We start from the raw sequence: 27,922 nt of genomic DNA on the forward strand, positions 1-27,922 counted from the left end.
CTATGCTACAAGCGCCAGAATAATATCTACTAGGAATAAGGGTCTTATAATAGACGGTCACAAGAGAAATGAAGATTGGAGATAAAATTCAGAAAGAAGAAACACCTAATAATAAGTTCATTCGAACAGTATATTTTGATGGTCGAAAGGGCAAGGTACTAACACAGGAGAAAAAGGACAACGAATTATATCGCCGAGAAAAAGAAGAGGGGCATAATTATAACTTTATTAGAAGAACCACATTCAAAGTATATTGGACATGTCTCCCCTTCCTCTGGACATGGACATCAGATTGGAAGAAGAGCCGTGCTTCAATTTTTAAAGACAAGTAAATTAGATGTATCGTCCCTAGCAACACTTGATTCTGATGGATCCCCTACAAATACAGGAAGAAAGAACGGATCAATGGTGTGCATCGAAAAAGAAATCGGCAGGCCACTCCAACGAATAATTTATCTTCTCCATGCAAATGAACTTCGACTCCGCTATCTCATGAAATATCTCGCTGGTATCATTCCAAGTCCAGAAACACGTTGTGGACATATCGGGGAAGAGTTACTCCATTGTGAGACAAAATCATGGCGAATTTCAAAGTTATTGAAGTACCCTGGATCAACAAAATTAACGTGGAACGGATCTCCGATCTTAGTAGGCCCACTGACCAGGAGTATCTTCTGGGGATCTACCAAACCGTTCAGTCTGGCCATTGTCCGATAGAGCTTGAAAGAAAGAAACCAGGGCCAGTTGTTCAATCTCGATTACTTACAACTGCTTATAGGATTGTCCGCTTGTTTGTGAGCTGTAGTAACCCTTCACATAATTTAGTGTGCAAAGCTGAAAAATGCCATGCTTCGAAACGAAGTCTGACTATGCAGCGTAAATCAACATTTGACACCGGAGTATACTACTAAGGGTGGGTGGAGGGATGGGGCTGGAAGTGCAACCACCTCCTCGTAGTGAGCTCTGGGTTATTTTTGAGTGTAAATTTAAAGAAATAGGCGAAGAGTTGCGCTACGAAACAAAATTTGAAAACAGACATAGGACATTAAGCTCGCAAAACTTTAGCGCTCATGCGGAGACACAGGATATTGTCGAATTACTATTTTCTTTTTTTCTACGTTCTTTCTGCCAGAAATAGCAACTTTTCTGCACTAGCCACCTTCATTTTTGAAGAAAAGTTTTTTTTACGATACACCCTAATGTTTAATAAGGCTAACAGTTTTGAATCGATATGGAATATGTTAGATTGAATAATTCTGTAGTAGATCATGGAAAACCCTATACAAGTGAGAGAATTGATCGAAAAAAGTTATAGTACTCTTATACCGAAGAAAATGTTTTACTGTACGAAAATAGCAACGGAATGGGGAAGCATCAAGATTATATAACAGTCTAGTATATACAGTCACGAAGCTTGAGTTGTCAGAGTGCTAGGAACAATAGACTATGCTGGTACTATTTCGCATTGTCTATAATGAGGCGATATTAGCGATCCTAGTGGTTAGCAACTATCTATGGATGCATATTTGCTACGTATTGAGCTTCGTGACTATATACTAGACTGTGATTATATACTGTGACATCACAGCAATGAAATTACGTTTCCGAGGCGGGTAACATTGTGCAATTTTTATAGCATTTCATTCACATTTTTTATTAGTAAAGACGAAAGTTTCTCATACTGCATAAAATTCATGCATGCTACCTATTCGACAACTTCTAGTGTTTCCGACGTTTATCAATGAGTGAAAATTGAAGAGTTGAGAGATTCATTCGTTTATAACGATTAACTTGAACTGTGTTTTTTTTTTTTCAGGGAAAATAAATCATGGATTTTGATGAGGTTTTGGAGGAAATAGGCCAATTTGGGAGATACCAGGTTATCAACTACGTACTGATATGCCTTCCTGTATTATTCTCTGCTGCCAACAGCCTTACGTACGTCTTCACAGCTGGCGTCCCTAGATACAGGTAATTTATTATAGGTCTAGTTATTAGTAATTGATATTACTTTCAATAACAAGATGTTCTCGAGAAAAATCTTATAATCTAAGAAAAGTTTGTGCCATAAGTAAATATATAATAGTAGTAAGTAATCACTTCGTGATTCAAGACGGTGCGGCGCCTTGTTTCGTCGGACCCCGGCCACTTAGTCACTCGTAATCAGTGCACCTCTGTACATAGTGTTGACATTGTGCCACTGTTATACAGGTGAGTCAGGAGGAAAGATACATGGTTTGAGGGATGATAATAGCCTATTGGTGATTCTGAACAAAAAAAGTTTACGTGAACATATGTCTTGTTCTTAACGGTTTCAGAGAAGACTAATGGAAACAATGAGGAATGGGAGAAGTGCAGGTGATAGTAAATTGAAACATTATTCCTTATGTTCTGTTTAATTTTTATACTTTTCTTTACAGAACATGTTCAAAAAGTCCACCGTCAACTTCAATGCACTTTGTAGCTCTTGTAGACGGCTGCTGTGGTGCTGATCTGAACCGATTCGGACATCCCTTTGCTTGAGCACAAGCATGCAAAATGCGAGCGAGAAGTTCCTCCCTTGTTTCCACTTTGCGCTTGTAGACTTCGCTCTTTAAGTCAACCCCACACACAGTAATTCAATACAGTAAAGTCGGGTGACCTCGGTGGCCAAAAATGACTTCACCACGACCGAACCAGCGCCTAGGATACGTTTGATTGATCCTACTACAACCTAATGTCGTTTTGGCTGCGTTCACATGTGAGTGCTGATGAAGAACACGAAACTGATGCCCGTGATTTTCAAACAGCTGTATGTCAGATACTGTTAAAAATAGGGCATATGTTCATATAAACTGTTTTGTTCAGAATCACCAATATTATCATCCTTTACAACATGTACCTTTCCTCCTGACTCACTGTGTGTATTCTGTGACACAGTACATGAGGGTAGGCCACCAAAGGGGAACAGAGAGATAGAACTTAAACTGAGAAGAATTCAATATAGCATCGGAACTGGAATCCGGTGTGAATTAGTGGATAAAGCTTCAGCTCGTAGAGCTGAAAACCCGGGTTCGAGTCCCGGTGCCGGAGAGAATTTTCTCCGTTCTACCCATTCTTCACTATATAATAATTCCTAATGATTTTAATTTATTCCTATATTGTATGAACGGAAGTGGTGTATAGGTAATAATGACTTTTACTCTATTTTATAGTAGATTAAAATTTATCACGCAAAATGTAGTTAATGTTTTGTTTTACTTTTAACCATTGCGTCAAATTAAATTATAATAACATGCATAATGTCGCGACAAAATAGATAACACGCATAGCTTACAATCACTTCATCATGAAAGAAATTACCTAGATCCTACCATAGTTGTACCATGACCTTCAGTCAGTTAACGTCACAGAAACAAAAGATAAAAATGAGTTCCGTAGATGAATGAGTGAAAATTTTTTCAAGGATTGCATAAGCAACGACTTGACCTTGGTGGCAAAGCCTATAAAGAGAAGTTGAAGAATGAACAATAGCTATATAAAGAAAAACGATTTGAAATACGTTTCGTATAGATCAGCTGTTCTCAACCTTTTTCAATGACGTACCACTATTTTTAATTTAGGACATTAGCTGTACCACTTACTTATTTACAAATGGCTTTTAAGGAACCCGAAGGTTCATTGCCGCCCTCACATAAGCCCGCCATCGGTCCCTATCCTGTGCAAGATTAATCCAGTCTCTATCATCACACCCCACCTCCCTCAAATCCATTTTAATATTATCCTCCCATCTACGTCTCGGCCTCCCTAAAGGTCTTTTTCACTCCGGTCTCCCAACTAACACTCTATATGCATTTCTGGATTCGCCCATACGTGCTACATACCCTACCCATCTCAAACGTCTGGATTTTGAGTTCCTAATTATGTTAGGTGAAGAATACAATGTGTGCAGTTCTGTGTTGTGTAACTTTCTCCATTCTCCTGTAACTTCATCCCGCTTAGCCCCAAATATTTTCCTAAGCACCTTATTCTCAAACACCCTTAACCTATGTTCCTCTCTCAAAGTGAGAGTCCAAGTTTCACAACCATACAGAACAACCGGTAATATAACTGTTTTATATATTCTAACTTTCAGATTTTTGGACAGCAGACTAGATGATAAAAGCTTCTCAACCGAATAATAACACGCATTTCCCATATTTATTCTGCGTTTAATTTCCTCCCGAGTGTCATTTATATTTGTTACTGTTGCTCCAAGATATTTTAATTTTTCCACCTCTTCGAAGGATAAATATCCAATTTTTATATTTCCATTTCGTACAATATTCTGGTCACGAGACATAATCATATAGGCCTACTTCGTCTTTTCGGGATTTACTTCCAAACCGATCGCTTTACTTGCTTCAAGTAAAATTTCCGTGTTTTCCCTAATCGTTTGTGTATTTTCTCCTAACATATTCACGTCATCTGCATAGACAAGAAGCTGATGAAACCCGTTCAATTCCAAACCCTGCCTGTTATCCTGAACTTTCCTAATGGCATATTCTACAGCGAAGCTGTACTACTAACCAAATTTATAATGAAAAATCGTCATGTGTCGCTCCCAGAGTCATAATAAACGTTCCTAGTATGCTCCAATACCGATGATTGATTGCTTTTTTTAGGCATGCTTAATTAAAAAACAGTCACTATTTGAATTTATTTGATAGATTTTTCCATAAAATATACACAAAACAGCTATATAATTTATATTTTCATTTCACACTTTAAATACCACTCAGCAATGGTTCACGTACCACCGGTGGTACGCGTACCATAGGTTGTGAACCGCTAGTATAGATGCAATTAAACAGGCTACTTTGTAGAACCTTACTAAGTTAAAAAGCCTTACGTTATTCTACTTCAGTACTATCGTATCGGATTCATTTTGCATATTCAGTCGTAGAGCGTTTATTCGTTTGGTGCCTCGCTATATTTGACAACTTTCCAGACCGTAGAGTGGAGTCTATTTTTGTCTCAAAGTAGTAGTACACTGACGTTAAAAGGTATCTGACTCTACTAATCGATAGTGATCGATAATTTGTTGGTGTAAGTGTGGTTTCTTTAGTTATTAGTTTATTACTTCTATGTATAGATGATGAAGATAATAGTCAGTGTTGCCAATCGTAACATAAATATACCCGCATTATAGAATTCAATTTTTCATCCCACTCTACTGATTGTAAAACAACACTGGATTTAGCTGGAAACCGCTGATATTGTCAATTATGAGAATAATTTATGCTTAAACTACATCGTTTTCCCGACACTTTTTTAACGTTCCCCATAATGGTGAGAACTAGCGAAATTATTTCAAATTTTGTCAATTTTTTATATCTTTGATTTTGATTTATCCCGTGTTTAGATAGTTCGTAGGTCAGATATCTTTGATCGCCAAAGTACATGCGGAATAATATTACTACAACGATGACTCGTTAAGTGCGTGTGTGTGTGTGTGTGTGTGTGTGTGCGCGCGCGCGCGCGCGTGCGCGTATGTAATAATAATAATAATAATAATAATAATAATAACAATAATAATAATAAACAATAACAATTTATTTCATTCTGATTACACAGAATCACATACAAATATGACACCCGAAAGAGCAAAAAGCTTGTGCTCGGGTGCAATTCAGTTACAATATTTAGTACCAAATAAAATAATAAGAAATAATTTAATGAAAAAATTAACCTAATATGTACAATGAGAGAACAAATACAATGCATACAAAATGAAGGAGAAACAACACAAGGATAAGAATGAAAGTAGGATATATAATAATATATCAAATACGATATATAAAAGTGAGCAAAATATAATATAATGGATGATAGACAAGCACTAATCAATAATAATTAAACATACCGGTACCTATGTCGGTTTACGGAATTTATGATATTTATTATATGTTTTAATCGGTTCCTGTATTTACTTCTCAAATATTTTGTTTTTCAGTAATTTCAAATTCGGGTTTGGCTTAATAAAGTTATTATATATACAATCTTTGGCCAAAATTTGAGCTATACCATACTCCAGCTTTGGTCTTGCATTTTAGTTCAATGAAAGGGCATGGAATCCTATATCTTCTTATATTATAGCCATGATTGTCCGATATAAAATGATTTCGATGTTCATGGAAATAATTTAGCAACATATCTGTACAAATTTGTTTAATGTTCAGTACATCAAACTCTTTGTATAAATGCGTTGGGCAATCAAACATTCTTTTCAGACATATTTTAATTATTCTTTTGTGTGTGTGTGTGTGTGTGTGTGTGCGCGCGCGCGCGCGTATGCGGGCGTGCGTGTATGTATGTATAATGTTATGATAGTTCTTTTTGAGAATTTATTACAATTTTACTGAGCGAGAGGAAGATCGATTTTTCTCGTCACGTATTAAGGGAATGTTCGTGGACAAGTTTCTGCACAAAACCGGTCCTTCTCTTGCTCAGTAAAATTGTAAAAAAATGCTCAAAAAGTGCTATCACAATATTACCAACCTGTATGTATGTATGTATGTATGTATGTATGTATGTATGTATGTATGTATGTATGTATGTATGTATGTATGTATGTATGTTCATACGTTCTTCTGGGACAAATGATATCTTACTTAAATACATAGACGAAATTTCGCCATTGGCTCTCCTTAGCGAGGTTTCCCACTGGAGCAACTCTCAATTGCAGATCAACTATAGGTACTTCAATGCAACTGCGGTTGCTATTAATATAGTAATGCGAGCAATATGCATATACATTCCCACTGTTTCAATCTCAACTCAACTGCAGTTTCATTTGATCAACTGAATTGATTGATAACAACTGAATGTTTGTGAATTTTGGTGACTGCAGTTGATACTCGTAGGTGTTGTTTGTGTGCAGTCACTAAACTCAAAAGTTGCGCTGGTGTAAACAGACATGAATCTTCAACACACTTAATTTGAAACTACAATTGAATTTCGATTAATTTGCGGTTGACAGTTACTCCAGTGGGAAACCTTCGTAAGGAGAAGGTACACTGACATATGACATATTGAAATGACTTAGTCACGTATGGTTGAAACATGCATTTTCATCCTGATGTCGAATGGGAAAGTGAAAAGTGAACTTAATTTCTCATCATAGGTGTCATGTTCCCGGCTGCGACGATGAGGAAAACGCAAGTTATTCCGCGCCTTGGTTGCCTGAAGTCATTCCCCCATCAGAACAAGAAAACAGTGCGTGGTCCAACACCTATACGCCAGATCAATGCTTCATGTACACTCCTGAGAGCAACTTTACCGACAATTCATGCGCGCTGGGCCACTTCTCCAACGACAAAGTGAAATGTGATTCCTGGATCTATGAAGACAATGAAAGAACGATTGTTGGTGAGGTAAGCTACAGAATTCCGTAATTATTATGTATACATCCATTGCTGCCAATCAAGGTGCGAATTAAGGTTTCTGATGAGGGGGGGATAGAATCCTAGATAGAGAATACCGTACTCCATACATAAAATTATCATTCTCATTCGATACAGCTCAACGCTTGGTGGCACTAAGTTGTTTGTCTTGCACCTTGATCATAATTAGACTTCGTTGAATTGCCACACGCAGCATGCTATCAAGTTGTCGATGTACGGTAGTATAGAGAAGGTGAGCGACCGCCCGGTCTCGTAGTATAAGCAGTTGATGTTAAGAGTTGTGACCGGTCCAAATAGATAGAGCAGCTACAGCTAATGTATACCTATGTAAGCACTTGTTTTTGCATTACTGTGGTTGGAATAGTCAAAGCTTAACATTTGTTCAGTGCAGACAAGAATTCAATCAAACATGCCGTAATATAATATTTCAGAATCGGCTCATGTCACTAGATTTATTGGCATGTAAAAGAACTCCTGCGGGATAAAATTCCGGCACATCCGGCGACGCTGCAGTTGCGAGTGTCGTTAAATAAAACAACATTTTTTTCGAAGATACTATTCTGTACATTGATTCTAATAATTTTAAAATCGTGTCCAAAAGCATCATCCTGTTAGAATCGTCTAAACTACAACTCTCAGAAGCCCTTAATATAGTGGATAAAGTATCACAAACCGTTATCCAAAATAACATTTCACTAATTTCAGAAAAAGTTAAATGTAAGTTGAGAAACGTTATTGCTAAAAATTCTGCCTGTTCACAACTTCGTATTATAAATGATGTACTATCAGGTCACGACAAGAAGTCTGAAGTTGGTGTACTAAAAAGTAGTGACTTTCCGTTCTTCAAATATGCACCTATTACATCGTGTGATGTTGAACGTCCATTTTCCCAATATAAAAACTGTGTAAGTGACCATCGGAGGAGTTCACTTTGCAGTAGCTCAAAATGTACGTAACTCTTCACTGCAATGCACATATTCAAGGATGATGTGAGTATCTTACATTTAAGAGTTAATACATCTCACTATAAATAATTGTGTATTTACATGTTTAGACATTTCCTACTTCAATGATCATTCATTATATTTATTGAATGTGGGATACTGGTTTTATTGTAACCGCAGTATAGGCACCGTGCAAGCTCCTCTGGTGGCGACTGTTGTTACTAACTGCGGGACAGCAGCGATAGAGTTGTGCTTGAAGCGTATGAATATACTTAACATCTCAGGTTAAATGATTAGAAATATGGATGATACTAAAAAGCGGAAAGGCAATGCAAATTGCTATGTTCTTGAGCGTAGTAATGCTTATAGGAACACACCAACCGATATAGTTTTTATTCATTCCCAAAACAGAAAACTGAAGCGAAACAACGCTAATTGTGGATCCAAGCAGTACGCAGATGAAAGTAAATAAGGCTACACTGCTTGTAATCATAGTATTATTATATACTAGGCCTCATATAAAAAATAGAATGCATATAGTATAATGTTTAACTATTAAGTTAACGATAGGAATTTATCATTTAAATTTCAAAAAGTACATAATTACTGAGTTCTTTACATATATATTATGTATAATATTAGCAACAATAAGTAATATTATACTTATTTTTAAATGTGTTCATATCGATATTTAATTCTTGATTTCAAGTGCTAATGGTTCACCTTGGAAACCAACACCCACAGCAAGAATTTGTGGTATTCATTTTATTGGGAACGAGATCAGAACACCCCCAAAACTAGCATACCGTTCACAGTATTTTTATAAAAGATTACAAGAAAAAGACTGCCTCATCTCAACTAGCTCCGGAAAGGTACGAAAGAGACGCATAGAAGAAGAAAATATGAAAATTTAAGTTTTATAGAAGGCGAATGCTCAACAAGTGTTATTTCGAAAAATGAAGTAGCCATACAGGCAGAAGTAAATGAAACCATTCTTAGTGATTTTGTTTTTTCTTTCACAATTGAATTGTGTGAATTGGCTACGCAAGTGTCTATTCCATTACATGCCAAACTGAAGTCACATAAGAAATGTTATGACAAGCGTTCAGGAACAGATGATATGTTTAATGAAATGCAAGGTTTCCGAAATTATTCTACAATAAAATATGAGACAGAACTACCAGACTTAATGGGAGTGACATTTGTGGTTTCGAATATATTGTTAAATTGCTGCCAATTCAAACACAATCATACCCGTAGAATCATAATAAGAAATATTTCCAATTCTATCATTTAACCCAAAAATAGCTACCATAGATAGTCGAAACGCCCCATACATATTATTTTTGCAATTTTTATTAGTGAATTTCACATCGAAAGCTTTCGACAAATTCTGTCCAAGAGTAAGATTAGTAAAGAGAATCGTCTAATCATTTTCCAATTAAAATGAAAACTGGATTGTCGTATTCTGCTATGAGGGTGATGTTCGGAGTTAATCGTACAATTATAATTATAATGTATTTTTACCGCCACTTTAATGTTGTTGACATCCAGAATGGTTACTGTAATTTTGGGTTTTGGCCTAGCAGAAAAAGTATTCAGGAAACAATGCCTGCAATATTGAAAAATGTAGAGTGACAATTAATTGTTCAGAAGTGGAACAGCCACCCAATGTGGATCAGATGGTGGCCTTCAAATCTAAATACTACCGAGACAGATCGAGTGACACATTCATAACAACTGATTGCGGATTATTGACTTTATTAGAAGGTGGTGATGAAGTCAGGTTTTCCCGGAATAATAACAAACCTCTCCGATAAAGGGATCATTGTTGTTACTCCACCGTATCTGCATGATGGTAAATTAACATCTGAAGAAGTCGAAACCACTTACAGCGTTGCCACTGTTCGAATTCATGTTGAAAGGTGCATTCAGCGAATTAAAATATACAGTATAACATTTTACACGAACTATCAATTGAACTGCTTCCGCATGTTGATCTTGTTGTTTATTCAACTGTCCAAAGAGAAGTCTGAACCTCACAAGTGATACCAACATGGCACCACTTATGAGGCAACTAGGCCAGAATATCATGGGATAGAATGGCCAGTTCCTTTTCCCTTCCATTGCATATATCGCCGACTAGCTACAAATTACTCTAGTCAGACTTCATATGCATACTAACAATATTGTTCTTCTTCTGACACATATCGTCAAGTGAGATGTACAGCTTGATAACAGATGTACATATCAGAGATAGTATGTTGAAGATATTGTTCATATGTGTTGTGTTTTAGAGAATTTCCAGTCGTCCATTATTCAGGAAGTGTAATTAAGACTACTTTTAGAATTAAATCACATTAAAATGCGTAATTTATAGAGACATTATACACACAAATATTACGCACGTCATGACATCAAATATAAGTATATCAATGTTTTCGTAATATGACTGTTCACCCTCATTCAATGGTCTGAAATCTGATTTAAATGCCAAACAACTTCACTGATATTTCAGGAACTTTGTAGTTACATTTTTACACTCCTCTAGCAGTACTGAACTTTCCACTGAGTCTATAAAATAATTAAAGACTGGAGGTTGCTGGCTTTGCAGTGAAAGACCTGCCCTTGAGCAGAACACTATGAATCAATGAACCCATTCTTACTAATATTACAACTTTTTATCGGCAGAAAGCCGCATGTCTAGTGAATGACTGCGAGCCTGTAGTTAATTAGGAATTGAGACACTGCGCGGCGCCACCAGTACGATTTTGAGATCCATGCACGGTGCCTATACTGCTCAGTGTTTACATCAGAGGCATACTTCATCTTTTGCACGCCCCCTTCTCATACAATCTATACCGCGTGCGCAGTAAACCTTACGATTCTCGTGGCAATTCCACGAAGTCTAATCATAATAATAATAATAATAATTATATCCATAAGCAGCTTAAAATAAGATGTGTAATTCTTAAGTTATTGATTGTTATCAGCTTGTCGGTGATGATCCTACATCAATATTATTTTTTTTTGCTTACTTTATACTATACTATAAAAAGTATACTCGTATTGAAACGATCATATTTTGTAAGTGGGGATAGAAATTATCCCTGCCAGGGATGTTAATATGAATTTATGAAAGGGGGATAACTTTCCAACAGGAGGGGGAAATCCCCCCATCCCCCGTTAATTCGCACCCTATTTCCAATATTTCTAACTATGAAGACGCCTTAGGTAAACAATCCGTCGATGATGCTGAACAGTAAACATAGAATAAAGAAAAGTTATGTTTACATGTGCATCTTTCATTGTTTATTTTGACTTCCTACCGTACATATTTAATGTATTAAAACTCTGTAAATTAAAATGTGAACGGAATTGAACTTCTTACGTACATGCTTGATGTCAGGAAACAAATCACTGCTCCGGCGACAATCTGATGCTTCAAAAATATATACTCGTATTAACGAAATCGTAATTTTGTTTTATACTGTGGTCGGCCATTTATCCGAGAAGTATCGCAACTGGTTGAATGTGCTCGTTCTGACCAGAGGAAAGTGTACTAGAAGCAACCATTGAAGAGCAAAAATGCCTAACAACAAAGAACAGTACGTATGGAAGAAAAGTGAAATGGCAAAAGCGGAACATTACCGGTATATTAAATTTGTATAGAAATTTAAAATGTCTGGAAAACTAGTTGTGTTCTGTCCGCCGAGTTAGATCTGTGGCAGCGCGTCTACCTCCAGACTAGCCGGCCTGGATTCGATTCCCGGCGGGGTCAGACATTTTCATGTAAAATTTCTACCTCAGGACTAGGAGAGATGACGGTACACAACTTCTAGTCACTAAATTGTGCACCAATATGCCTGGGTAAATGCCAAATCTCGCTGCAGTGCATATGAAGAGATGACATATCTCTCTGTTGATGTGATTCGTCCGTCGGATGAGGACGTTAAGCCTGACGGCCCCCTTGGTGCTTATTCGACAGGAATAGGCTATGTACCGGCCCCGGGTTTCCCCCTTCTCTCTTCCTCACCTTCATCATCGTCTTCACCCATTCCCTACATTACACTTACACATTCACTCACCCTAGTACACGACATAACTCTTCACAGATACACATCATGCATAACGTGGCCCGTGGAAGTGGTGTGCAACTTGAAAATGGATTACAGTCCTGCCATCTATCCGCAGTATGCGGAACTCGAATCACGCAAGTGAAGTGAGTAGGCATAAGATACACACTATTGTCAGCGCATTCGAACTGGCGGATCAAGGGCAAACAATGGACTGCATTTGCAACGTGTGCTTACCCCATTGCTGGACCATACTCCTCAACTAAAGTCAGCTGGGACAGCCGAGATTATCAGTGCTTTATTTCACAGTTTTCAGTTCAGTGACTCGTGCGTGGTTTGTAGTTACCTTGATCCGCCAATTCGAAATGCGCTGGATATAGTTGTGTTCTTTCGTAGATGCTAGAATTGATACTAGCTGTGTCCTGAAAGTTCTAGGATTGCATTACTCCTGCTCATCGTCGTCATCATCGTCATCATCATTAAAGCATTTCTGAAAACTCAGCTGTCACCACCAACTGTAGGGATTATTTGGTTACTTCCTCAGTATGAATTTCAGGGTATTGTCCGCGTGGGAATGTACAGACGTATAGTTAACTTTCTTTTGATTTATGCATCGATGTTAAGAATGAGACGAGTTTCAAGAAAGATGTAATGATGACAAGGAAACGTGAGTATTCAGAGAAAGAGAACTATACCACAAATTTCACTTGAAGTTGATGAGTTCTGAAGCCGAGCCTTTGGTGTAGAAACTAGAAAACCTATATTCTAGTCCTTCGGCAATAATATGTAGAGAACCTTCACTGCATTCGAAGTGAATAGGAGACATGCATTAAATTGTATAGGTAATTTGTTTGTTAGCTTTGAATATATTTGAAATTTAGTCGGTTCATAACCTGGCTTTTAGTATAATCCTATGATTTTTCCAAATACCAGTTGAAGAAACCTCACATACTACTGTTCTGCCCTGAGACTATGAATCAGAATGCAGGTAAAACGTTCGTAGGTAGTTAAATTAGTTTTTTGACTCATGTATTTCTCGTGTTCTTATCTTTTGCGTTCTAGTAATTGGCAAAACCCACACAATGAAACCATTCTCCTCTTACCTGATAGCACAACGCAATATTGATAACATTGTTTTATTTCTACTCATTATACAATGCCAATATGACATAGCAAAGAGGCATTATAGGTTGCGCAACTTAAATACAGTCAAGCTTATCAACCTCTGAATAAATCTAGATTCTAGAGAATAAGCGACTTTGTTGACATTTCCCAGTCTGTGGAAAGAAATGTAAAACACGAAAATAACACTTTTCTAATCTTGAACTATTAATGGTTTTTCATATTTTTACATCCGTGTTCACCTTTATTCAATTTTCGGGCTGTTTTCTTGTTCTCAAGCAGTCGCGCCGAATTTGCAGAGTTAAGTGTACATTTTTAAATTTCCTTACCATGCGAAGTATAAAGAGAAAGTACACGGTATCCACAAATTATTGGACTTTTTTATACTCTATTTAAACTAATATTGAACAGAAATGCATGGTATTACCATATGAAGTTTAACCTTAAATGCATTCCGTGTGAGCCCCAAGTGTTCGGCAGCTGTTCACACAGTTATCTCATTCTCTCGAAACCATGCTTTGTGTGGCGTTCCTGATGGCGGTGTTTTTGCGTCTTCTCATTTCCGACAATGTAGTTGGAAGTTAAGGGACGAAATTCCACAGGAAGAAACCACACACTGTGAAATCCTCCGGTGAACAGAGTGACCATGTGACCGGTAATAATGCTCCTTCTCAATTCCGGCAACGTCGTTGGAAGTGGAAGCTCTACAAGAAAAAATCACTGTGAAATCCGGTGAACGGGTTGACCATCTGGCCGGCATTAATGCGCCTTCTGAATTTCGACAATGGGGTTGGAAGTGAAGGGATTTAAACATTGTCCTTGACAAAATCCTACAGGGAGAAATACATTATGAGATACGGTGAACGGGGTGGCCAATGTAGAAAGTATTGTTTGTTTTCGACTGGCTCTCCGCACTGATTTTTGAGGGCTTCGTATAGAATTTTCACGCACTCTATCATCCGTCTCTTCGGTAACACTTGGCCTCCTCGCGCGTTCTTTTCCTTGTTAACAAATGCGTCTTCTGTTACAAACCTGTTTGTACCACCTTCGGATTAACGATGCGGAAGGACCAAGACGTCCAGTTGCTATTGGAACACGCGGTGACCGCGACAGCATTATTGCATCGCGCATATTCGAGCACACCACCTACATGGTAGGACAGCCATTTTTTCCAATAATGATGTAGACGTTTCAAGTTAAATACGGTAACAAATGAAAATCAGAGAGCAGTACGGAACTTGAAATATCTCTTTTTTAAATGGTAGTAATGTGAATATTTAATATCAATGAAAATATATAGTGTTATATAACCGTCGAATAATTTGTGGACACAGTTTATTATAATTCAACAGAAATCTTTTTGTTACTGAAAAAAAGAGATTTTGGCATGTGCAGTTTTTTCTCCTGAATTATTTGTCAGTTGTGCTCATATGCAGTATCTACGAACCAGTTTGTCTAAGAATAATGTGAAATAAATATAATAATTTTAATAAGGAATTAATGCCTGTATTTGAAATCAAAAACACACAACAGCAATCCGCTGTGAGAAACATCAGACTACTTTCTTCGTGATCGAAATTAACAAGCTTATTAAACACAAAAATGCTTTGTTGAGAAATTGATTATTACATTTAGTTTTATTTTAACTTGTTAAAGAATTACCGGTCGCTAGTAGTAATAATGGTATTAGTGATGGTTATTGTAGTGATCGTACGAGTAGGATCGGTGGCGGCAGTGTTTTATTTTATGATGTTTCCAACTGCAGAGATTATTCAGCATCGAAATTCAATGTGAGTGAGAAAAGGCTGAAAATTTTGCCTGCAGCCTTTTCTCATACGAATATCTACTTCGCCTATCTTGATCTGAGTTAATTTCCACTCCTGGTAGAGTCTTTCATTTTTAAATTAATTTTAGATTCTGTCCCAATTATAATCTATCTGATAAATTTTTTCGTCCCTTGACATGTCCACGTTTAGTTTAATCTTTTATGTTTCTTCTCAGGCTGCCATCTAGCTTTTCAAAATGAACTACGTGGGGGGACTTTGTAGTGTTTTATATCCATAAATTATCTAAGTTCATATGCAGGTTCAAGGAACGAATGTATGATAAAAATTAATAAGCTTAAAGTAGGAAGATAAAACAATTAGATACATGGAGTGTTCACAGTTTTCTCAAAAAAAAAAAAAAAAAAAAAAAAACGCAGAGTGATTATTTTCTCTTCATCATTAGATTCGTCTTTCTACAGTAGCGAACAGGCACTAGGCGGCAAGTTCAATTGGACGTCGATTCTCAAAAACCAAGCCTTTAGCGATAATTCAACACGTCAGCTTTCGGAAATATAACCTCACGACTTATGCATTACACTACGGATGTAATTTATTGGTTTACCTTTATAATCAGTGGGAGACTGTTGTAGCCTATAGCCTGTCACAATCTTTTCTTTTTTTTTCATTAAAACGCAGTTTATCCCCCTTCATTTTTTAATTAAAAATGCGCCGGTTTGTCTTGCTTCTTTCACTAAATTCTGGATTTGTGAATCAGATTGTTGTTGAACGTCAGGATATTTCCGTAGACAGCCTGTAATTCCATGGATACTTATTTCTTAATGTTTCTGAGTTTAGAGGGCCGTGAAATAGTGATCTTATCGTGCAAAAAGAGTACCTTTACGAAGTTGTATCATAAATAACTTTTGTGTGAAATCGTTCGTATTTGCTTGGTTTCCGCACAAAACCAATCTGCGGAAAGTGTAAAATTCCATATTCAGTATTCCCAACCTAACACACATAATAATTTCCCTCTTCTTACCGCTTAAGTGACATATTGATTTTACTGCTTTAGGCTTTTAACATATTATTTTTATAGACGTTCAATATAGTAATACTTATAAATTGGAAACTTACCACTGCAATTTCACCTAAATTGCACTGTTAATTATTGTTTTTAAATATTTGCAAAAATTAAGTAAACTCTACAACTCCACTAAAGTTACTGCATTCGTGATGCAAGTAACATTAAGGAAGCCGTGAAAAAATCAACAAGACCGGGAAAATTAAACTTGCCGATGTTATTACTGCAATATGTTATATAAATAATATTGTTAAAATATTAAAATGAAAAATAAGTCATTACATAACCTTATCGTGTGTTTTAAGTTCGCATTTATAGACTGGGGGAAAAAAAGACAGACGTATATCACGGCCTGCTGGAGTATAGTAAACACAGAAAACATTTTAAAGCAACAATGTTGGAGATAGATATTTTTGTTTTGCAAATTTGCCGTCATTGAACAGAAACCAAGATGGAAATTTCATTGCAACTAATTAGAAATTCCTCTTTCAGGTATGTAATAAATGATCTTCGCACAAAATAATGTACGATACACGAGCGGTATGTTTTCTTTCAATTCTCGGAAATTAAAAAAGCTCAACTACGTTTCGCTTTTTCAAACTTTTCCTCGAACATGAAAAGTTCAATATACCGCTCTTGTAACGCATATTACTATTTATTCGACACTGGAATGTCATGACATTCGTGACAACGGTCGCTTGCGTCTAGTATACCTTTTACTCATAATGTATGTTTATTTATACAGGTTTTAATTCAATATTTAATTAAAAATACATTTACTCATTTATGGCGCATCGGCTCTAAGGAAACATTAAATAGAAACATCATATTTATTATTATTTACTTCATTAAAATAGTAACATACCTTCTATAGGGACTGGATTTGTGTGTCGCCTTGTGTTTTATCCTACGTTTTCTTAAAACGCTGGTCTTGTGCCATGTTGACAACTCATTCATGGAGACCCCTCTTCTTATGAATAGGTTGAGTTAATTCATAATACTATTTTTATAACAGTATAATTACCGAAAAGCCATCGGCGTAGCTCAGGCGGGAGAAGTCTACTGATTCGGAGCTGTGATAGAATGTGGATTCGATCCCCGCTTGGACTGAGTACCTGGTTAGGGTTTTCTCAAACTGTAAGTCGAAGTCAGGCAATTCAATGATCAATTCTCGGTCTCGTCTCGCCATTACACCGTCTCGCTATCACCAATTCAATCGACGCTAAATAACTTAGTATTGTTACAGCGTCGTTAAATAACTGTCTAATTATAGAACCCTAGATTTTCTGGCACGTTCGCACACAAAAGTAATCCTACTAGTCTGTTACGTTCGACGTATCTGCGCAAGAGAATGTTCCTACAAGCAGTACCTGACATTCATACAGAATGTCCCATTTATCTTGTGCACCGATTGTAACTTTTTTGTTTGGATAGGTATTGGAATTTTTGTTTTTGAGCGTTATGTTAGAACGAGGGACTAAGATGTGTGTGGGGATTTGGTGCATGAAAACTACATTATGGTGCAAGATACACGTGACGTCATCAATTTTTCAAATAGCACTACATACTTTAATCATGTTACATTGATTACACACATTAAGACGAGTTAAAAAATGTATCACAATGTCACCTTCCTAATCAATAACAACAACAACAACAAAAGGAAACAAAAATGTACTCCCAATGTGATAATGTTATGCTTTTAGAGTCACAGAAGATGTTCCAAATGGTGACCATTCACATTAAAGCACATTCGAAGGCGTGTTCTCCGAAAGACCGTATGACTATAACCGGCATGTTGGTGGCTGAATGGACACACAAGCCTGTCGAATGCGTTGCTGTATATCGTCTGGTGTTGTCAGAATATTCTGGTCCACACTGTCCTTTACAGGTCCTCACAGGAAGAAGTCGGGTGGCGACAGGTCCGGAGAACGTGCAGGCCACTGTGCGTGAATTGTGGTTTGTTTACATGTTAAGACAACAAACACACAACACACGACGTGTACGGACGTCAGTCGTCTTTCGTTTTGTGTAAGTTAATGCACAAGGTGACTGGGGCACCACAACAAACGGTACATTCTGATGGCATTCATTTTGCATTTTGTTGTTGTTATTGATTGGGAAGGTGTCATTGTGATACATTTTTGAACTCGTATTAATGTGTGTAATCAATGTAACATGATTAAAGTATGTAGTGTTTTTTGAAAAATTGATGATGCCACGTGTATCTTGTACCATAATGTAGTCACATGCACCAAATCTCTACACTCATGTTAGTCCCTCGTTGTAACATAACTCTCAAAACAAAAATTTCAATACCTATCCAAACAAAAAAAAGTTATAATAGGTGCACAAGATAAATGGGACACCCTATATTTCTAAGACATTTAAAATGTGTTGCAAAACTTCGTTTTGGCCTGATACCGAAAATGCATTTGGTCGGTATGGCGTCCCCTGTCTTTCCTAAGAGAAAAAAAAAACCTTCGTTTAATATCGGAGCTCATACGTTACGAAGATAGTAATTTAATCAGTTATTGGGAAATGATTAAGTAAGAGAAGTACGAGCAGTGTTGCCAACTCGAAAATGAGAAAGCGCTAAATCCTTGTTCAAAAAACACCAGAAAAGCACCAGAACTTCAGTAAATAAGCCTATCTTGCCTATTGTAATGATTGTTAGTAAATATAATAAAATGTTGTGTACCGACTTTTACATTATCTCAATTCTACCACTTGTAGATATGTGGTTATGGTATTTTTCGCTTTAGAATAATACCTAAGCTGATAACTATTCCTAGCAGTTTTGTGATAGAAATGTCATTGCTCTCATCAAGTAGCAAACTATACCCTTGATCTCATAAGTCATTGATTATCAATTGTTCATAATGTTGTGCCAATACACCACATGCAATTGCAGTGCACTTTGTACAATGGAGTTTAAGATTAACTGTTCCTTTATTATCAGAAAAACAGAATTTTCATACACCAGAGATGGTCTTTTGTTTGAATTTAACAGTGTTTTGCAATAAAAAGTTCCATTTTACCTTCCACTAATTTCGATTCCTCATTTATCGGCTTGAGCGGTAAAACAGTTTGCCGGTTACTGCCATTCATCGCTGAGCTTACTGCTCTATCCCATGATAATGAATTGTTATAATTATTTTTGTTTTTCGTATTTAAATTAACACTTCACTACTACAATATTATCACACATTTACTGTAAAACAATCACTGTAACACATTCAACTTTTTAACAGATAGAAACTAATTTTGCTGCGACCGAGACTCAACTACAGAACACCAAGATCCAAGACAGGTAAGACTGGACTGATTTAAATAATTCAGTTATGTGTACGATATTTAAAGCTTACCCCTACTCGCTACACGCATTCAAGGGAACTGGAATTCCAGTGAGGGAAGCCCCTTCACAACGCTCCTGGCGTGACCCAGAGCTCGTAGAGGCAGTGAACTGTGGTTATTCTTTATGAGGTGACTGCAATAGTTTCCATTATAATTAACATTTTTCCTGCATAGTCAACGAACCTCTTTTTCATTAGTATTTTTCTTCTTTTCTCCAAAAGCTCCAGATTAGGCACTAAAATTACTGCAAAAGCACTATAGTTTCTCTAAGGCGATATTTATTTAAATTTGGCACCAGACGACTTTCAAAAACACCAGATCTAGTGCCAAAAGCACCAGATTGGCAACACTGAGTACGAGTATCTTTAGAGGAACTGTTTTTACGACCTAAATAAAACACCTATATGCTTTTTAATCTTAATGGTCATTACGAGACTGGCCATAACATTACGTCAATTCTGGATAGAGTGCGAATTAACAGGTGGGATGGAGGGATTTTCCCCTATTGGAAAGTTAACCCCCTTTCATAAATTCATATTAACATCTCTGTCAGGGATAACTTCTATCCCTCTCACAAAATATAATTGTTTTAATACGAGTATACTTTATAAAGTATAAAGTAAGTAAAGAAAATAATATTGATGTTTTATAATCACCGGCAAGCTGATAACAATCAATAACTTAGGAATTATACATCTTATCTTAAGCCTGCTCATGGTTATAATTATTATTGCAATCCATAAGACAAGCAATTCAGTGCGACCAAGCGTTGAGCCGTATCGAATGAGGTTGAGATTGCCTCTGTCGCTCTATTGTCATCAATTTGTGTGTATTAAGTTAAGACGAGTAATGCAAGTAAATACATTTATTTCGAAGAAATTTCGATACGGTTGTACGCTTGTACTGTTCAGCACGCCGTAAACTTAACCGAGGCTATTGTTTGCGTGATGATGAATTTATGATATGTGAATTAAAGATGGCGAAATGAGTCCGAGGTCCAACGCCAACGAGATATTCTCTGTCTTAGGATTCTATCCCCCCTCCCTAATCAGAAATCTTAATTCGCACCCTGATTCTGGAGGAAAGATTGCGGGAAGTAATTCTGGTGCATTCCGTCTCAAGAATAGTGAGCTCAAAAGAGGATGGAACGGACGAAAGAACCCAATCCTTGAAGTAAATAGTAATGATGATGAAGATGAGGTTGAGAATGATGCTGAATGTATTATTTATTTATTTATAATAATAATAATAATAATAATAATAATAATAATAATAATAATTACTACTACTACTACTAGGTCTACTACTGCTACTACTGCTACTACTGCTACTACTACTACTACTACTACTACTACTACTACTACTACTACTACTACTACTACTACTACTACTACTATTACTAGTACTACTACTACTACTACTATTACTAGTACTACTACTACGTTCTTTGAATGCAATGTAATATTTTCCGCTGTGTCGAAATTGGTAATATTACCGACTACTTATTCTCGATAAGGAAAGTGACAGTTTATCTCTCATCGGGACTGAGGATATGTCATTTGATTTTCCTACGTTGTCTTGAACGGTTGCCTTTCTCTAGTCTGATCACAGAACCAGGGAAATCCCGCAGCTCGTGAATGTCAAGTCTGGGCTGAATATGTCAAAATGCCCAACTGGTGAAGTAGATTATAGGTTAATGATTATTATGCATTACAAAATTCCTTAAAGTTCTGTATGAAAAACACATAAGAAAGACCTTGACATTATGGCATTTCATATTCCGAGTCATACTTAATATTACCTAAGGTAATTCTTCCCCGTCACTCAGGTGTCTTGCACGCAACGTTACACGGGAAGGGAACAAAATGTTTACAGAAAATAAACAACTCTAATGCTAGACCTTTTTTTCAGTTTTAATGAAACATAATTGGACATTCTAATTGTCTTCTCTCTGCGTAATTACATGCTACAGTTTGAGATTACAATACATAACATACATGCACATACAACATAGCCGCCGTGATAGCCCAGTTGTAGAAAGTGCTGGCATATGACGACTACGGATCCGATTTCAAATCCTGGCGATGGCAGAGTTGTATTTGCAGTAGACAAAGCTAAGACAGCAAGAGTATTTCTCGGTGTTCTTTCGTTCCCCCTCTTCATTCCACGACTACTCTCCTCAATTTCTTTTTCACTTTGATTTCGTTTCGAAAAACAGGCCACACAACGTCTTTGTTCAGGGTCAAATGGACCCTCCGCCGTGACGGATGTTTCTCGGGGTTTGTCCAAAGATAGGTAGGTGGCAGTGAGGGTGTGTACCGACTACGCGCGAAAAGGTTTACTGTTTGCCCAACTGCGCAAGAGCAGGTTCAACATTACCTCAGGAAACAGGTAGACTGCGCGAGATGAGATATGCTGCAAACAGGTCGACTGCGCGCGAGTGTTTTATTTGCGACTTGATAATTCTTGCACAAAACTGTTGGTAGCACTGTTATCATTAGTCAGTTTTTGCGCGTGTATAAAATGGCGTATTGTGTGTGCCAGTTCCTACTCCTCGTATGTGACTTGTAAGTTAGAAATGAATTGTAACGTTCCTATGGTGCATATGACAAGTCAAAGTGGCCATAAGTTGATCATTGTAGGAAGAAATACATTTCGGAAAGATAGAGAAACACAACGTGGAGTAGCGTGGAGGTGTACAATGAAAACATGTAAGTCACGTATTTACTTAAACGATTCTTCAATCCACATTTTGTTTAAGTTATTAACGAAGTCAGTCGTAACTATGAAGCCATTGATAACTTAAACAGACAAGTAACTTCCAATAGTATAAAACGGATGACTATTACTGAATTATGTGAGACCTTTAAAATTGATTCGTAAAGAAGTTGCCTCCAATGGACTCGATATTTCAACCAAGATGTTATTACTTACTTATATACTTATGGCTTTTAAGGAACCCGCAGGTTCATTGCCGCCCTCACATAAGCCCGCCATCGGTCCCTATCATGAGCAAGATTAATCCAGTCCCTACCATCATATCCCACCTCCCTCAAATCCATTTTAATATTATCCTCCCATCTACGTCTCGGCCTCCCCAAAGGTCTCATTTTCTTCGGCCTCCCAACTAACACTCTATATGGATTTCTGGATTCGCCCATACATTCGCCAAGATGTTATTAACATTAGAAAATGTATGTATCGTGCCAGAAGGTCTATTTTGCCGCCATTGCCGAAAAGTTAGATGAAGTTCATAATGTTTTGTAGGAAATATCTATTTTAAGTGTAAAAAATGAAAACATTAGCAGTCATAGAGAGTCTTAAGTCTCTGAAAATGGGAAGGAAAATGCTGTAGTGCCAAATTGACTTGTTTTTTCCTCCGCGCGCAGTTGACTTGACTCAAAAATTGACCACCGCTCGCAGTTGACCTATTTCGAAAAGTGACCACTTCAGAGCAGGTAAAATTTTGAGTCTGCGCGCAGTCGGGATCCCCCAGGCAGTGATATTGGGTTCTACGGGATTTCTCGGAATTTGTCCAAAAATAGGTAGGTGGTAGTGATGGTGGCTCGGAGATCTGCAAAGAGGGACCGAAGTCTGGGACTTGGCGATACAGTTGGATCTCTGAGGTAGTCTACGGCAGACCGCCACCAGAAGTATGGTATGCGTGGTGCGGCGGATGGTGGAACCTTTTTAGTCGAACAGCATACTCGTTATAGGTCTTTCCGCAACGGTTGCAAAAAACACCTACTTGGGTTGTAGTGCATGTAGATTATCCCATCCTAGTGCAAATATGTGTATGTATGTATGTATGTATGTATGTATGTATGTATGTATGTATGTATGTATGTATGTATGTATGTATGTATGTATGTATGTATGTATGTATGTAAAGTGAAATATCCTGCAGATTGAAAGGGACGATAGGATACACTTAAAGGAATAGAAAACCTATATTGCGTTTCGTGATTAAATGCACAGTTAATTAGAATATTAATTTGAAAGTTTCAGCAGTCTGGAAACATCGCCGCTAAAACAACCCTCTTTCTTCTCGTATTACAGATGCAAGAGGTCAACGAACTTAAGTCTGTCTCTGTACGCGAACCTCCCTTTCTCGCTACGACATTGCAATCTGTTCGCATCGTTCAGTGGCTTGAAATTAGTGGTTTCTAAATCAAATTTACACGAAAACCGTCCACGCTACTGAAATACAGCAGAAGGATTTTCTATCGATATGGACAAAAATCACGATCCTACTTGCAATAGTTACTGAATAAGAGGGTGTTAAACATATGGAAAAATGAACATTTTTTTTTTTTTTTTTAGAAAACTATGAACTTGCCACCAATTTGGTATTACACTTCTTTTACATAGAAGATGAGCTATCCGCTCTGGAAATCAGCAAGGTTATTTCACTTCCACTCTGTATATTGGATGCATAGAGAAAGAAAGAGTGAACTTGTTACATCGTTCTTCTGCCAGTCACGTGTTTGTTACAGAGGCGGCAATAGAGGCACTGGCCAGAAAGATCCGGTTCCACTGTAGGTTAGAGCACCGGACTATTATTAAGGCAAATAGTCTAACTTTGGTTTCCTTTAATTTTTCTTAGTTTCTAATGTAAAGAGAAGGTTATAAAGTCTGTATTCAGAACTTATTCTTTCGATTTTTCAGTCATTCTGTCATTATTTGTCATCAACGTCAAATGTCATGAACCTTGGTTTTGTCCACAAAATACGACTCCACCATCGCCGGGATTCGAATCCTAATTCGTTTGTTCAGAATCTTTTTGTCATGCAACTCTGGAAAGCTGAGGATCAAATTATTGTCTTTGTGGACAATTTCGTTTCCATAGGATCTTCCACTTCCGTTCGATAAAAATAGCACGTTAGAGGACTTTGACTCATTCCACGTGATATATACGGTTCAATGAAATTCATAAATATCGAATTCCCAATTAGGATACTACTTAATGTTACAATAAAATTATCGTGATCATATTTCAGCAATCAAGCACATATAGATGTGCCAACATCGTTGTAAAATTGATCAAAACATGTTAAATAAACTTTAGAAGTTATATTTTCGTTTAATTCTGATAACAGTTTCTCCATGATTAGTATTCTTCCTCCAAATCAATAGTACAAATAAATACGCACAGATAAGGAGCGCAAATAAATTTTTTTCAGTTTCATTTTATCTGAAATATACATTGTTGTATATTAATCAATTCTAGATAATTGTTATCATGGATATTTGTATGTATGAATACCTAATTATCGTAAGTCTTGTGACCATTATTTTTAAATAAAAGACATGAGTAAAATAAAAATATTAACATTATGATTATATCTGATTATTTTTTTACATTTTTCAGAGTCTTTTCATATTCAACGGATGACACCATTATCCATCCAATTTCAAATTTCTCCGAAATTAAGATACAAATTATTAGATACCAAGTTACAGAATTTCCAATTAAACCTATGTTTGATTAAACACTGTATTCTGTATTCATTTATTTTTTGTCGGCTAGGTGGCACCATTCACTTTCAATTAGATTCAAGTAGGTAATATCTCTTTTAATGAACGTCTTCAGTCTTGTTTATGCAGTTATCTCAGAAACTCCTAGAATGCTCCGTTTATTTACCTGTCATTATTTATCGCCGTTTCCAGTAATTGAATAGATTTCACCATTTGTAATGGTTCAAATGCTTAGGACACCTTCCCTCCTTCTAGATTCAACTTTGAAGAAATTTCTCTATTTCACTAGCAATGAACTATTTAGAATGTAAACTCTTGTGATTTCTAAAGCCTATATTTTGCAGGACATTCTGAAGTTGGGGTAAAAAACAGTTGCAGTACTAATGTATCAGCATTTTTAAACGCCCAGTATTTAAGTGTAAAAAGAAAACTTAATTGTCATATCCTTTATATTAATTCAGTGACTTCTAATTTAAAAATGTTTTTAATTGTGACAAGTATTTTACAGTATGTGGAAGCTATTGGGATTCATTGATACTTAATTTTATTTCTTTTTCAGTGGAATATTACGTGTATAGAGAACCAGTGGAAACTATCACTGGTTGGAACTGTTCACTTCGCCGGCATTTTGATGGGGTCCATCGTGTTTGGTCTCCTTGCTGACAGGTATTCTTTCATAACTGTATATAAATATTTTCAATTGTGATATAAGTTTTTACATAAGTGAATTATAATAATTGAACACCAAATGTAGCGAAAAACTTGTGATGCTGGTAAAAAATCTATTTCGGAATTTTTCGAAGTAGATTCTGTGTGTATAACAGTGGCGTAGCATGAAATTTTGAGCAGGGGAAGCTAACTCAAGTTGTCTTTCATGCAATATGAGAAAACGTATTACAAAAATACAGTCTTAAAATAAATAGTAGTCAATTTAAAGTCAGCAGTCGAAGATTGGTTGGAACATCGTAAGTAACACCAATAAGGCATGACCTCAAATGATACGTAATAAAATATGATTTCACGGTTTACACATATCTCTTAACAAATAGACACGCATACGTATAACATTAGCTCACTCCCTGTCATATTTAGAGAAATCACAATATTAGTATCATTACGTAAGTATGCGTCTGTCTTTTGGTTGTGTCCTTCATTGACAGCAAGGGAGTCGGTCATTTGTTTTTTAAATCACACTTTTGTTCGTATGTCAGTTTTGATAACACAATTGTCCTAAAAAAATTCAAGTAAATTAGTGTCAGGAACTGTTATTTCGCTCATCATTTATTATATCAGCCACAGTGCACACTAACACTTCAACTGAAATCAACTGACGAAAAGGGATAACGCGGAAACTACTTATTTCAAATGGTAAAGCTAGCTTCTTTGCGAGCCTTGCGACTAGGGTAGCTTAGTTAGAAAGGGATGGAAAATCTGCGGGGTGGATTACACAGAAGAAACCGGTCTGCTTGGAAGCTGGTGTGTGCAAGCTTCGTGTTTACTGCTGCATCACAAATCATCCTGAGCTGCCGCATCACAATATTTAACGCGTAAATATAAATTCTAATAAAATTAGTAAATAATTTTCTCCATAAACTGCAGGTTTATTATGAAATTATTATTAACTGGGGAAGCTAAGCTTTTTAGCTTACATTGACGCTACGCCACTGGTGTATAAGCGCGTGCGTGAGTGTGCGCGCGATAGATATTCTGGAAACAAGAGACACTCGAATATTAACGATGACGAAGAATTCCGTATAGATTCGCATCGTAGTAAAGTGAATCAGTTGAAATACAACATCTCATTATATGAACTGGTGTATTATAAATAATTACGAAGTTGATTGAAAATTGGTTGGATCGCTGGCCAAATGTGATCTTCAGATAGCAAGGGCACCATGAGTTACATCCACAATTTGTCGCTAAATAACAATGAGAACTTTTCCTATGTAGCAAGTCTGATTCGTTTAATGCACTAGCCCGTATTATATTAGTGTAGAACTGTAGAGAGTTCAGTAACATAAGAGAGCCATTGGTTCTCACCTGAGAGGCATTTAGAGCGCTGTCTTTTCTACGTCTGCTGTCATCTCGCACATTGAGACATTCCTACACCCGCTACATTGTATTTGGGCAGATAAGTTTGAATCATACCCATTTCGGGGAGTGAAATTCTGAACTGAATAATTATGAAACATATTTTGCACTAATTGAAGTTTCTCTGACTATGAACATGATTATTTTTGGCAGTAGCTCCACAAGATACAAATTAATAACTTCATAGCTCCTTTTATTATTGTCAGCATTCAGAAATTTGATTGTACTGATTTATTCAAGTCTTACACGTAGTTGAACATCATACGTTATCATTAGCCAGATAGCGTATGAAGTTTCGTGTGACGTTGTGTCTTGTCTAATGTTGGAAGAAAGTTACTCTCACTGATATAACAAACAGTAATACGTGTAATAACATTTGAGTGAACTGTAAGGGAGAGTATATAGAAAACAAGATAGAGATTGTACTTATTTGCCTGACAGTTGGAATATTTTGCATTTTAGATGTTATTTATGTAACATTTTCACTGTTGCATGAAGTGAATTAGGTATCGTTTGAAGATAACTTTCAAATAAATAAAAATGTTACTTCTGTCATTTCGATATTTTGTAGATTCTAAAAAGG

General features: G+C 36.7%; 1 protein-coding gene across 4 annotated transcripts in view; it reads left to right on the forward strand.

The window, feature by feature from the left end:
• Positions 1-27,922, forward strand: part of LOC138705876 (organic cation transporter protein) — a 155,062-nt gene that overhangs the window by 17,432 nt on the left and 109,708 nt on the right. For all 4 annotated transcript variants that reach the window (XR_011333844.1, XM_069834585.1, XM_069834586.1 and 1 more), the window contains exons 2-4: positions 1,817-1,971; positions 7,145-7,394; positions 25,808-25,914. Coding sequence is in view for 3 of the 4 variants with exons in the window: in XM_069834585.1 (XP_069690686.1) it covers positions 1,829-1,971; positions 7,145-7,394; positions 25,808-25,914 (500 nt within the window). In the remaining variant the exon portion in view is untranslated. The remainder of the gene's footprint in view (positions 1-1,816; positions 1,972-7,144; positions 7,395-25,807; positions 25,915-27,922) is intronic.

Source organism: Periplaneta americana, chromosome 9 (genome assembly GCF_040183065.1).
Source record: "Periplaneta americana isolate PAMFEO1 chromosome 9, P.americana_PAMFEO1_priV1, whole genome shotgun sequence".
Lineage (NCBI taxonomy): Eukaryota > Metazoa > Arthropoda > Insecta > Blattodea > Blattidae > Periplaneta > Periplaneta americana.